The sequence below is a fragment of the Diadema antillarum genome, unplaced genomic scaffold (genome assembly GCF_040938485.1).
Source record: "Diadema antillarum isolate AM-2024a unplaced genomic scaffold, OU_Dant_1.0 seq00000923_RagTag, whole genome shotgun sequence".
In the NCBI taxonomy this organism is placed as follows: domain Eukaryota; kingdom Metazoa; phylum Echinodermata; class Echinoidea; order Diadematoida; family Diadematidae; genus Diadema; species Diadema antillarum.
This window is the reverse complement of record NW_027271774.1, coordinates 259,054-273,544: the sequence shown is the minus strand read 5'-3', so window position 1 is coordinate 273,544 and position 14,491 is coordinate 259,054. Positions and strand designations below refer to the sequence as shown.

The window sequence follows — 14,491 nt, the reverse complement described above, 5'->3', positions numbered from 1 at the left end:
CACTTGAGAATTCTATTAACTTAACAAATCTATCAGTCATCCTGATACTTGATATTGGTCTTATTATATTTTAGGCTGAAAAATGAGATCTCGAGAATACTCGTGGTATCATATCGGTATGAATTTACTCATCGACCTGCTGATAAACATTACAGTGGGAAAATAAAACGACGAATATGCCCTCAACTATTGTCAGAAATAATATCTGAAATCAAATTCACTGGCTTAGTTTAGCACAGAAGCGCGCCGGGAAGAGCACGAGGCTTACTAAATAAACATGGCGGCAAGGTGCACTGAACGAGTATCAGCGTACTCCGCATTCTCGAACAAGTTCATAGGATAAGTTTGCTCATGATATTAGACACTAATCTCAATGAAAAAAAAAAATGTATATAATATATTTTTTTGCTTATCATCCGTACCCAAAATACTATCAGAGGAAACAAACTTGTCAAGTTCAAAGGATAAGCATGTCAAACGAGTAACAGTAGTAAATGAGATTATGCAATTTGATAAGATCACATAATTTTGTCATACACTTGGATAGGACATAGCGCCTATAATAGCAAGGTTGGGCTGAGATAGTGGGGGCTTCTGTTTACACAAGACTGTTAGGGGAAAAACAAAGCAACACTCAAAATGAATTTATCGTAAAAAAAAACAGCTAATATTATTAGCATTCAGAACAAGTTGAATGTTATCTCCCCATCTCCCTCCCTGTGCGATTAGAATGTAAATTGAGCATCAAATAATTCGCGTGCAATAACAACCTTATCTCAAGTGAGCAATTACCATTTACATCCCAATGGGTTTGTTCTTGGACATCCGTAGTTACGTTGACTCATTAATTTTGAGCCATTGTCAAAGTCAGCGCAGATAATAATACACTTGAACAGTATACATGGAGGTCTCTTGTGATATATTTCAATGGGATGGCAATGAATATAAAAACAAATATGACGGGTCTGGTGCATGAATAGAAATTGGGCATTGTTCGGAACGTCGTTTTGCTCACTCATGACACTTAATAAGGTAGTTCACGTAGGTATCGAAACTAGTCATTGATCAGGGAAATAAAAAGTGATGATAAATAAACGTTATATAGACGCACTGAGCCTCGCCCGACTGAAGCACACTGGCGCTTTAAGTTGAATGCCGCTTCCGCGCGCTCTCGCAATTCCGAAACAATACCCGTTTGTTCAACAGCACGGGGCGCATGGACGTGGCGTCAATTTAGCAATAATGAAGCTTGCACACTTCACCACACGCGCCACGGCACAATTCTCTCCCTTCTCCATTTCACGAATGATGAAGTTCGACTTAACTCTTACAGTTCATCACGCGCGGCTACGAGTAAGTGCGGAAGGATAGCAATTACCCAATTGGCTCTCTCGCTCTCCCTCGAGTACATTAAAAAAAAAAAAACGAAAAAAAAATCATTTTCTAAATTCCGTCGAATAATTAGCAAAAATTGCAAATGGTTCATTCAGAGGGCACGCCAAAAGAGCGAGGGATTATTTTGGGCGACGAGTCTCGAAATGGTACGAACCGTGAACGGAAAAAAAAAATCCTATTCTCGGAGCAGACATGGCAGATGGCTCTCGAAGCCGGCAATTATTCAAGTTTATCATCGCATTCCTATGGTTTGAAATTGAATTACGAATGGGAAACAGGCCCTGGAGTGTGTTCACGGACAACAGACTACGTGCGAATCGAATGTAGACGATTATGACGATTTCCCCGGATCCGTAACATTTGTTTCACTAGACGCGCAATATCAATTATGTCTTCTTCCTTTTTACCTTCGACAGTAGACTTTAAGTTCCGCTATTGATCACATTCATCACTGACGTAAATCATATAGTTTCTCTGATTTATGCAGCTCTTAGAAGGCAGCAAGTTCTATATACCAATAGCGGCAAACATAAAGAAAACAGGAACAGACGTGGATTTGACACGGAATTCTTGACTCTTCCGTGTATCCCAAAACAAACAGAATGCTAGAATGATTGTTCATGTTAATGGGACCCAGTCCATGTCACTTTCACTACGACAGTGTATCACTCAAACGCCCGGGGAAGTAACTCTGCACAAGAATCTAGCACGTAACCACCAGAGGAAGATTCATTCACAATAAAATGAACAACAATAACAACGCTGCTTGCGACGGACCGTTTCTGGAAAGTTACCACCAACACAACATGTCTTATTTCTTTCTTGTAGAATACTACATAATCTTTCTCTTTTTCACTCTATCTATCTGCCAGATTATCGATCTGTTTAATTCTCTTTCAATCTATCTAATTTCTATTATGCGTTAATCCTATTCTACATCAAGTGATGCGGTGACGAATGTCCTTTAATGCATTTCCCGCCTGGATGTCGATGAAACGGAGGCAATATTACTCGCAAACAGAGTGAATTCTTGCCCGGTCAGAAAGCACGTCTACATTTCACTTCGGCCCCGAATCCGTCGAGAGGAGACCCCATCTCCTCAGTCTTCCGTCTCCTCGCCACCCTCTACCAATTCCGAACAGAGATGCGAGTGAAAGCAGACAAACAGACAGAGACATAAATACATACATACAGACAGAGAGATGAAGGAAGAGAGACAGACAGACAAGCAGTCAGAGAGGGAGAGAAAGACGGTAATTTAAAACAGGATGATGATGAATTAAGCTTCTCCACCGAAAGTGCCGCATCCAATGCGCCCGGAACAAATACGGGGAGAACTCGATGGCGAGGCGTTAAGCCACTGCCAAGCCCTGGCCGTTACCGACACGAGACAGTTTGCAAACTTGTGCGTACACCTTGAGAGCTATAAGTAAAATTCTTTCGCGGGGGGGGGGGGGGGGGGACCAAAACGTAGAAAATATGACATCGTTACATTTTCGGATATTTACTATCGACTTCCTTTCCGATAAAACTGTGTATAAGTGCAACAGCCCACATCTTAAGAGATGGCAACGTGTTCTTGTCTTGCTTTCGTTTTTCGCTCTGCATTGATTTTCATGTTGGTTAACAAGGACAGCAGTTTGATGGGGTATTATTGGTAATGGTGGACTTACCCATAAGGAGAAGACTGGAAAAGTGCTGCCTGTTGAAACGGGTTTCCTGCGGCTTGCCGCATGGCCGCTAATGCCCGGATGTCAACTGCAGGGTAAACGGAAAAAGGAAAGGAAAGACATTTAATATCAATCATGAATAACAATGATGATCGCGATGACTATAATAACAATGATAATGACTTTACAACTATTACAAGTGCTACCACCATCACCAATTGCAGCAATAATAATGATGATAATAATGATAATGATAACAATGATTAATAATGATAATAATAACGATGATGGTGATAATAATAATAATAACAGTAATAATAATAATAATAATAATAATAATAACAACAATAACAATAACAACAAATGCAATGCACCTGCTGCGCTGTATTGATGACTGTAATAATATACATGGTTTTGTTGGGAAAGCAAGTAGGTCTTTACAGTAGTGACCAATATACCGGCATTAACACAAAAAAAATTATCATAATTATTTCACGAGTTCATATTCAATTCATGTGTTGTGCAATGGAAGAGACACGGAATCTCCACGAAAACTTTCTCCAGTCCACGCACAGGGTACATACGATTACAGCATAAACAAGTATGTACATTATAAGGACTATTATGTACAAACTCAACTCTATATATACCACACCGCGCTTTTCATCCTCGCGTGTATGCTTGACAGCTCGATGCTGTTTTTCAAAGGCAAGGCAGTAGTTTACCTCAAACTGTATAAACTGTTACCCTCGATTTTCTAACTTGTTTTTGTCCCTTGTTCCATTCACTGAAGGTACGATCCGAAAACATTTTTGTTCCCCGGCACGGTCAGATCGATAAATGATTCAATTCAAAGAAACGATTTTATTCTATACAAAAATCCGCAACAAAATGGAGAGAACGTGAAGAAAAGGGGGTTTTCTGATCTTTTTAGTTCACTTTTGTCCAAGGATATCTAGGTTGCTAAATACATGACGGTGTCAAACAATATTCATATGTTGACATAGAAGGTCTTAATTCAAGAACAACAAATCCATGCTTTTTTTCTACCTATTTGTTCAACCTTATTTAACCCTAACCTTCTTTCTTTCTCCTTTCATCATTCCCATTTTCTTTTGGTTCTTCTTCCTTTTGTTCTCCTCCTTTTATTCTTTTCTTTCCTCTTCTTTCTCTTCTTCTTGTAAGTGTTGTTGTCGTTGTTGTTGCTCTTCTTCTTCTCATTCAATTTGAAAGCCGTGTTGGCATCAAGTTGCCCCCGAGTACACTTCTATCAAAAGGCAACGGGGAGTTTTCTATACACGTATTGCATACATTGAGGGAGAGATACTACATACGATGTGTGAGAGTGTGTGTATCTCCTGTGTGCTACTTCACGTGTTTTAAAGAGACTGTGTATAATTTTGTGCGTGGGTCGCAGGACTGTTGTCTGTGCAATATACTTAAGGGGGACTGTATAGGTGCAATCCATCCCATATATTGTTTCCTATCGCGTATATCGTTCGTCACATCCGGGACCTTCTATCATTGATTCGTCTTCAAGAATCTCTCTTTCGTTTGTGACTTGATTCGAGTCATTCATACCGTTGCATCTGAGAGCCACTTTTAAAGTGATGCGTGTGTTATCTGCACCTTTGCCCTTTGTCTTAATATCAAGACTAATAATATGCTTTCTCGTTTACGCCATTATGCCTCTCACTTTTCCTGTTTTTTGATTTGCTCAGTTGTTTATTGGCACATTTCTTTGTTTTAATTATGCTTTCACATCTTATCTTGCGTCATTTCACGCCACCTGCACGTTCCCGCATTCCTCTTTACGATGTATTCTGGAGAAATACCTTATAGGAGTACAGGCAGTGTGAAAAGGGCGTTGTACATTTGAACATAAGAACCGGAGTTCGTATCCCGTTAAAAAAAAAAAAAAAAAAAAAAAAAAAAAAAAAAAAAAACTTTCTCCAATTATAGCCTTGCTTGCTTTTACCTCTGGTGTCCACTTTGCCCCCAAGTATGAAACTGGGAACCTGGTGCGAACTGTTTGGGGTGATAATAAATGGCTCTAAAAGATTAGAGCTATTGCTATAGAAATCATCGTATCAAAATGAGAACACAATTACATTATCGTCATTTTGGTACACCCTGTCCTTCCACCATTAGTGGAGAGCTCCTTTTTTTCAAGATTCAATATAATCCCCAATATAATCTCCACATAATTATGATATATCGCTTCCCAGAATCTAACTATGGAGCTACGTAGCTTCATGGTCTATCATACCAGAGAGGTGGGCCATACCCTCCTGCTGACCACCCGGCCGCTCAGCTATTATTGTCACTCACGAGTAAGTGGTGGCGCACACACGCGCTTCAAAATTCGATATAATCCCCAATACAATCTCCACATAATTATGATATATTTCTTCCCAGAATCTGAATATGGAGCTACGTAGCTTCATGGTCTATCATACCAGAGAGGTGGGCCCTATATACCCTCCTGACCACCCGGCCGCTCAGCTATCGTTGTCACTCACGAGTAAAGTGGTAGCGCACACACGCGTTTCAAAAAAAAAAAACACGGGGAGGACAAGATCACTTATCCTCTGTAATGGTCGTGTTGGGACAGTCTGGACTCACCATTGAATGAAAACCGCTCGTATTTTAGAACGCCTCGGAGCGTAAGCCCTGAACAATCCATTACAATTCCCTTGCCTTGGTTCCCCCTTTTCTTTTCGTGTCTGTATTATACCCTGCTTTCCCATCAGCCTCTTCTCCTCTTTTATAGGCCAAATAGGATTGGCTGGTGGTATGTGGTAAATACCCCGTTCGAAAAAAGGGGAAAAGAATCAAAACAGCTATTCTGCTGGTCTTTTGGTGATACGACGAGGACGTAAATAATGTAGCCAGTACAACACGAGAAGGGGGACGACAGTCACAGTTCTTGTTTGGTGGAGGGTACGCATTATCACAACGAATAAGATTTGAAAGTTCTCATCCCCCCCCCCCCTTTACCTGTCATCCGATCCATTCTTGACGAGGTGAAATCTATGACAGAAAGCAGGTTAAAGTTTTCAGTAATTTAACCTATTCATGCCCCCCCCCCCTTCACTTGCCTCTGTGTGAGTATGATGATAATAATATAATACGACAGTTAGCTGTTAAAAACCTGCAAACCTCACGTGTATCTCCGAGACATCTTTCGAAATCATTACTACGATTGCAAGAAAAGGTGAATACAGTAATTGTCATATCTCACCAACATCAACGTGACTAACTATGCTTCTTTATACGACATTTGACAGAAGAGACACTGAAACGATTAAATTAGAAGAGAAAAAAGAGGAGATGACAAAGAAGGAGAGGGTCGGCATAGTAGGGAGGAAAGAAAAGAAGGTGTACATATAAAATTTTTCCCATTGAGGTGTAGGGATGATTTGATTAGGGGTATTGCTATACGGATAGATCGTTCACTTCTAATAACGTGTCCTGTTGGGCATTAAGGCGACATGGGACATAGACTGCATAATTGCCTACCGATGATGCCCCAATGTTCCTATCTTTTTTTGTATCCCATTCTTAACCTCAAATTCCTCTTCAAATGAGTGTACCTGCCCCCCCCCCCTCCTTTTTGGCATGTCCAGATTCACCTCGCCGATGAGGAAACGAATTACCATGGCAACGCAAGCAACATCCCGCGCAAACACATTTAGGAGAAGCCCAAAAGGAAACCACACAACCGTGAGCCCTAATGTTGGATGCAAAGACGCGTAGATCGACTGCCCCAACATTTACCCCCGTTGTTGGCTTTGTTCCTCCAGCTCATAATACACGTATAGTCAATTCACTTGACAAGACCACGAGTTGGTACACATCAGAATGAATACAACAGAAAACCGCATAACCGCTAAACGAAAAAAAAAATGACATTCTTCCTCAGTAATCTCGTTTTTCTTGTCATTTGTAATAGTGGTCTCTTTTCATCGGGATATATGTCTGATGTAATCAAGCTATTTTGTCCGTTTTCTCTCCATAAAGTTTCACCGGATATATCCTAAGCTATGAAGCTGCATTACCCCTACGGATACAATACATTACCAATGCACCAGGGAATGCTGTAAGGCAAATTCGCTTGTGCTGGTGCCGTTTTATTCCCCCGGTATATTTGCTAAATCTCTGCTTAGGTGATTCCGCGTTTTATTTGTTGGCATTTTCACTCCCTTTAGATGGGATTACACCACTCGGAAGGCTGAAAATTAAATCGATTTGATGAAGTACAGAAATAGAATATATGAGTCACTACTTTAGTACTATGATTAATTTTATTTAAAAAAGGTGACCAAGTGAAAACGTAGTCCATACTCTTTCAACTTTTATGAGTTGTTAATAGCATTACACGCCATGGAAAATATAATAATTTAGAAGTGTAAAACCACGTTGAGTTGTGTTAGCACTCTGAACGAAATCAAACTATCATGAAACAAAATGAAATGATAGAAACTTGAACAACTACCAACAAAAATATTCCATTGAGCGAAGAAAGAAAGATACAGATGAACAAATAAAAAGAAAGAACCTGGTACGAGCATTTCTCCTTTAATTGGAAATGCCAAATCGACACCACGACATTGTACCATGTGAAAGGGAAATGAGTTCGTCGCAGTCCTTTCGAAACCATAGTCATTTTTGAAACGCAAATTACAAGTAATAAAATACAAGACAAAGTGCCAGTTCTCCCTCGGACTCCTGTTTGTTTTTCCATTAAAAGAAAAACCGTCAAACCCATGTAGATGTTTACAAAAACTCTGGATGACAAGTTTTGAGTAAGCTCTGAGTGTGACGTATATAGAAACTTCCAAAAAACAATAGTGAATCGAGCTGTGCATCATCCGACTCACACACTTAACTCTGTTCGCCTCGTCAACTACGCGTTTGTGTACAAAGTCGATAGGACTTTGGGATGATCGTGTTGAGAGGTTTAACGTCAACAGAATTGCGGAAACGGCCTTACATGTGCGTTAACGTACGTTTTCCGACCTTCGTCGTTGCGTGTGTGTGTTTTGGGTGTGTGTGTTGGAGGTGTTTCTTTCTTTTGTGCGCTTGCTTGCTTGCTTACTTTTTGACACGATGCTTTAAAAGACTTGTCCATCATGTTAAATGTTGCAAAATGTTTTCAAGCTGTCATCGGTAGGTTGAGGAATAAAAGATATTCATCCAAGCTGCCATAATAGAGTAAAGGTTGAGGGCTGAATTCTTTATGTCAAACGTCTTTCCTCATTACGCTGTCACTGCGCGTGACTAGGCACAATGGCATAACATAATGTGGCCCGCAGCACGCGATATTTCACGACTTGTCATAATTTACAAACTGCAGGTTGCTGCGGTTGTACTATTTATTATCAATGAGCTGGCTATAATGTTTTGATGCATGTCGAGTCGTTAGCGTATTTGAGCAATTTTGATGAGCGTAGTGGCCCCTTCTCTTTAGCACGAATTTATGAACAACAAGCAAGAAATTATAACACCAACAGACAAAAAAAAAAAACTTATTTAATTTCAACTCCATTCTCATTGTGAAACATTCCGTGCATCTTTGAAACTCTATGCGCCAGTCACGCAGGCGTACTTAGCAAGAATTATTCACTGTCTCGATTAAAATTCCGAAAGAAAGATAGCCGAATCCTCTCGACAAGGAAAGGCTAACGTGAGCGAGGGGGTGGGGGGAAATTGAGCTGCATGGCAGGGGAGAACGCATATGCAGTCACGCACCGTCAAATTACCCGGGCAGAGACCCAGCTGGCGAGGTGCCAACTTTCGCTCCACGACTCAGCTGTTCGAATCATCGCGTAAGTGCTCTTTCTTTCATTCTCATCACATTATTATCATCTTGGTGCTACCGACGAATTCCCATTTTCGCGATCTTTTTCTCTAGCAAGCCCACTCGAGCATAAAAGCTGAATTTCCAAGGTAATGACGCATTCCCGCTAGCCCCTACCGCCTCCTCAACCCCCTCCCTTCCCCAGCGTTTTCGCCTGTGGAAGCCGAGTTTGCGTCATTGCGTCCGTGTGGACTCGGGGTGCTCTTGATTAGACGTGATGGTTGAATACATTAGCATCGATTAAGATGGACATTTTAATCGAAAATACACACCTTGAGAGATAAGAGACCGGCGCAGAACAATGGACGGTCGGCGAAGATCGTGATTAGAGCGGGCATCATGATGTTTGCAACCCTTCCGGCTGAAATTGGCTGAATGCTCTTCATCATAATCACGGAAGACCGAGCTCTTATTGTGACACAATTTGAGATATTATTGTGCAGGAAGTTCCTGCCCCTCTCCCCTCATCCGCGTCGGTGAAAATGCAAATTTGTTTTGTCCCTTGATCATAAACTAGTCTTGATACACTGAGAGAAAAAGTATGTCATATTTCTTTCACCCTGTACTTCATCAAAATCATTATTCTTTTTGTTAGCAAGGGTCGTGCTACAGATGGTTTTAGAATGAAAGTTACGAAATTGCTTTGCAACATATCTTACAAATTTCTCACTGCCCTTTAAATCTTTTGTCGACCAAAGCTGCGTCTTATCGCTAGCAAATGGCTTTGACTCGTGGGTTATGGTATGTTTAGGTCAATGCGTGGACATTTCGTGTGTGTCGACGGTGGGTGACGAAAATCCATTTACGTCACGTAATGGACCAATGGTGTGCGTTCGTTATTACCACACTTTAAACATAACTACACTTACACACATATGATCTTGGCCCTGTTTATCCGCTAAGCGCGGTAACCATGGATGTACTCACGAACGGTGCCACGCTCTCACGAACGGTACCAACCTGCATGCTAGGGAACATGAGGTCGACGTAATGTGGCAACCTACTCTTATTCCAGGTGACCCCTCCCCCACTTCTTGCCAGCCACCTCAGTTTCCGAAAAAAATGCAGCCCTCTTGTGGCGGTTACGATTTATCCCATGATCCCATTCACCTGAAACCGATTACCGCGAATCATAATGTTTCCAGTAGAGCTAAAATAGGTTACAGAAATGAGACAAATTGTCTATTACCCGGGTTTTTATTGTGAGGGATTTCTCCGGATCAGGTTTATTTCAACACTATTTCACCTCGGTTGCGAAGGATTCTTTCTAAAACCTCCTTTTCTAATACATTTTTTGTGTTGTTTTTGTTTTGTTTTTTTTTCATCTCTGCTCCCCAGCTGATTGCAGTATTCTCCCACAGCCTCGGTTTGAAGACGTGGGGAACGAAAGGACAAATGGAGGAAAGCTGGAGTGGATTTTGGTCACTTATCGTGTCAAGATCGCGACTTGTTTTGCAGTGATTACCAACCAGAGGCCAACGTATCAATCGACAGGATACCGTGATGTGTTGCTCGGGGAAACACATGCAAACTGCGACGGAAAAGTGAAAATGCGGTCGTTATATTATGCAAACCATTTGTTTCGGGTGAGGGTGAGCCCCGTGCAATCAGCTACTCGAAAAACAAAACAAGATCGCTTCTGGACATAAGGCGAGGGAGAACCGCTTTGGTCCATCTAGGAGAGGACAATTTGATTTTCTCCTAATCGAGATGAAATTGACTTGTTTTTCTTCTGGCGGGAACACATGTTTGGAGTTTTTTGCCCTCGGTTTCTTCTTCTTCTCTTTCCGAGTCGCGCCAAAATGACTCGGCATGGTCAATTCTGATCATCTATCGCATTCTAACTACGAGGAAGCCATGGACATTCCTTCCCATCGACTCTTGTCATCCTTACACGAGGATTACTCTCTGCACGTGTATGTCTCGTTTTCATCTTTTTTTTTTCTCTAGCTCTCTTAGTTTTTCTTCTCCTCCTCTCCCTCGAGCGCGGAGTCGTAAGGAATACACCGACCATGTGAAATATCAACAACATATCTTGACCTTTATCCCAGGGTCTACTAAAGCATCTCCGGGATGCGGCTACCGTGCGGTACACATACAAAAAAAAAAGAGAGAGAAATATATACTTACTAAGAGATAGAGAGAAAAAAAGAAAGGGACTGTGCACGGCTGGTGTACAGAATATGAACAAGAGCTGCAGCGTGTCGTTTGGTCGATCAGTTGACTAATCAATGATTGATTGATTGATTGATTGATTGATTGATTGATTGATTGATTAGATGTTGAAGTTATATACCATAAAGCACAACCATAACATCGTACTCAGTATACAGGGCTTTCAAAACATCTATTCTGGAAAGGGGGAACGGAAGACCTCAATGAAACATCTTCCTTCCACAATGATGAGAAGACAGACATATTGTCATCTCGTCATCACATCGGCTGCTTTGCCTCTTTCAGTCTGTGTGATGAATGACGGTCGCAAGTCGGAGCGGTTGCAAGTTTGGGCGAAAAATGCGCCAAACCCCCACGTGCATGGCTGGCTTGGGAGAAACAAGGACGGGGCATACATTATCTGTCCTTGCCTGTTTGCGGTAATCGCTTCTGAAAAGGTTAATGCCAATATCAATATGAGCCCGTGCAGTGTCGGGTTCTGGCGGTGACGTACGCGCTTTCGCTTCGTAGTCGCAACCCAACAACAGTAAAAATTATTGTGGACGATGCACGCAACCGGCGGCCAAACCTCCTCGTCGGCCTCATATGGGAATGTGCCACTACGACAGCGGTGTATCATTTTCTTCTCGTCATAGTTTCTTGTACGGAGATCAGTAGTACTTTTCAAGTTGGAGGTCTTGTGGTATAGACTCAGAGGCTATGCGGACTGAAGATCATGGGTTCGAATCCCATCCGGCGCTCCCTTCACCCATGTGTATGCCGAAAGGCTCCTGGCAGTTATGTTTTGGTGGTAATCGTAATAACAAAGCAAGCTGGAATAGTAGCCATTACTCTGAAGAGGCTGCTCTTGGTGTATATGAATATTTCATTATCATTTTCAGTATTATTACCATCACCATCATTAAAAGATTATCATAATTATCGCTACCACTAGTAGTACTTCTACTATTACTATCATAATCATTACTTATCTAATCATTGTCATTAATACTGATTTTGTTGCATCAGTAGTCGAATACGCGGGAAAGTTGTAATGTCAAGTGATTACACACACTGTGCACACGCCAACCTCATGTATCCATCGACGCGGAAAATATACATTTTGATTCCCGCTCAAAACAAGCCAACTCAGTGGTTCACCTCCAAAGCGCTGTCACGCTCCAGCTGTATCGAATACGCAGGGGATGTCGAGCTATCGAGGGGATGTCGAGCTATCGAGGGGAGGTGGGAAATGGTATAGGAAGACCTGGCAACGTAAAATCTGTCCACATAATCCAATGACGCATTGCTATTATTTGATTCGATACGCCGAGATACTTTGGCTGCGGTATATGCACATTCTGGCAACATTTAGTCATTTGGGCGGTCAGAGCAAATGCACTGTAACATGGGCGTTGAATTTCCAGCAGTAGCAAAAACAACAGTAGCAACGACAAGAAAGCAAGAGACAGAAGAACATCGCTGACTGCGCTTCACTCAATTGGAGTACACCAACCTGTAACATTATTTGTGATCCCCCCTGGGTGTATTAAATGCACTGTTTCATCTCTGTAAAGCCATGTATTTGTTTGAGCACAAGACTGATTACATCGCATATCACCAAATTGCCATTGTGCTCAAAGGGAATATATCTAAAAACATCCTAGCTGGTCTGCACCACTTCAATAACAAGCATTTTGCATGCAGATTACGATCATAATTCGTTTATCCAAAAGAAATGGTCCGAATAAAGAGAGATGGGTGAAGTTCTTTCTTCCCCTGACAAACGATCAAACGTTATTTGTGAAATTGGCAGACTGGAGTTTGGGCTTTGTTTGACAGAGCTGATGGGACCACGAGCCAGACAAAAAACAGTGAAGATGGCAGCGCATGGAGGAGGGTGAGGAATGATAAATGGTTACGAGCGACGACCCACGCTGATCACACTCCCCATTTCACTGATGTCATTTTGACAACAACATCTTAAAGGACTGTCGGATCCCAAATCGGTATCTCCTCCGTTTCTTTTCCAGCATTTCGTCTTCAGACGGAGCGCGGAATTCGTTTCATCCCGGACTTCAGGTGTGACAAGAAAACGATTAGCATATCCATCACCGTTTCAACGTCACTGTCGAAGTGCCTCGCTGCGCATGCGTCCGGTGCTGGTAACGCTACGGGTAGTCATGGAGATATTCACGCGGTGCAGAAGGGCGGTAAAATTTGTTGTCTGAATTAAGAGAAAGGATCGCGGACGACGATTTGGGTTTTTTTTTTCACGAGTTTGATTTTTCTATATCATATGTTTCTTCAACATAGACAGATGTTGCAACTTTGAAGAGGGTGGTTGCAGCCGAGACCACAGCGAGACAATAATGGTGCTGGCCGGATAAGTAACCTGCAACATTAAGCCGCTTGATATTGCGTAGTTATCAATCTTTCGATGTTGCCTGAAAATTCCGTTCCACCTGGATTCATGTCATTGGCATGGGATTCATAAATCGTCAATGTTGCGTATGCTCGCAATGACTCCATGCTGCATTCGTGTAAAGCGACTACACAGTAGAGTCGCTGGGCATGATTGTATGTGGACGAGAGTGGAGGGATGTCCGCTTGAAGTGATGAGATTTTCTGGGAATGTGAACGAGAGTGGGGTCTGACGAGAAAATGAGTGGTCTGGCAACGACGAGACGACCGCTACTTCGTCACCACCCAATTCCCTCCGCGCGTGGACTTAACCCCGAGATCCCCGATATCGATCCCCTTGTATCAGCGATTTAAACGCAAAAAGAAGTGCATTATTCCAAGGTCATGTGCAAAATTCGCGGTCTCATAAATTCGAGACGCCACCTGTTTCTTGTTGGAAACTCACGGTACAGATCGGACTGCGTGTAAACACTGTTAATCCACGCCAGCATGCCGATGGGGTCCCTCATGTGATGTACCCACGTGACCTTGCCATCCCCCCACGGAGAGTAGGGTGACACGACGAGAACGGGATTCATGTTGTACAGAGGTCAAAGCTGTCGTGCAACTCACATCCATCAGAGCGCAGTTATGTGGCCTGTCTGCAAACGGTCTAGCATATTGAAATTCTTCTTTCGTGTCGATTAAAGAGTCTTACAGATACGTCAGGTCAAACACGGGAGGAAAGCATGCGTCACAGCTTTCAAAACGATTAATTCGTCATTTCCAAAGTGCAACGATTTCAACTGTCTCCTTCAAACAGACGACATGGTCAACTTTGGTCCAAATGTCCACGTGTTAGTCAACAATAGTAACGAGTTCTTATCGTGAGCTTAGAATGCGCCTGACATTTGTACAGATAACTCCGTAAGCAGATTTTATGAGTCAAGGTGAAGTCTTGCAGTCGTAGTTTCTTTAGGCGAAGTAATTAGAGTAGCACTCTGGC

At 42.2% G+C, this 14,491-nt stretch overlaps 1 protein-coding gene across 1 annotated transcript in view; it reads right to left on the bottom strand.

The window, feature by feature from the left end:
* Positions 1-14,491, bottom strand: part of LOC139741349 (RNA-binding protein 38-like) — a 143,040-nt gene that overhangs the window by 91,584 nt on the left and 36,965 nt on the right. Inside the window, exon 3 of the mRNA XM_071651929.1 lies at positions 3,069-3,153. Coding sequence (XP_071508030.1) covers positions 3,069-3,153 — 85 coding nt within the window. The remainder of the gene's footprint in view (positions 1-3,068; positions 3,154-14,491) is intronic.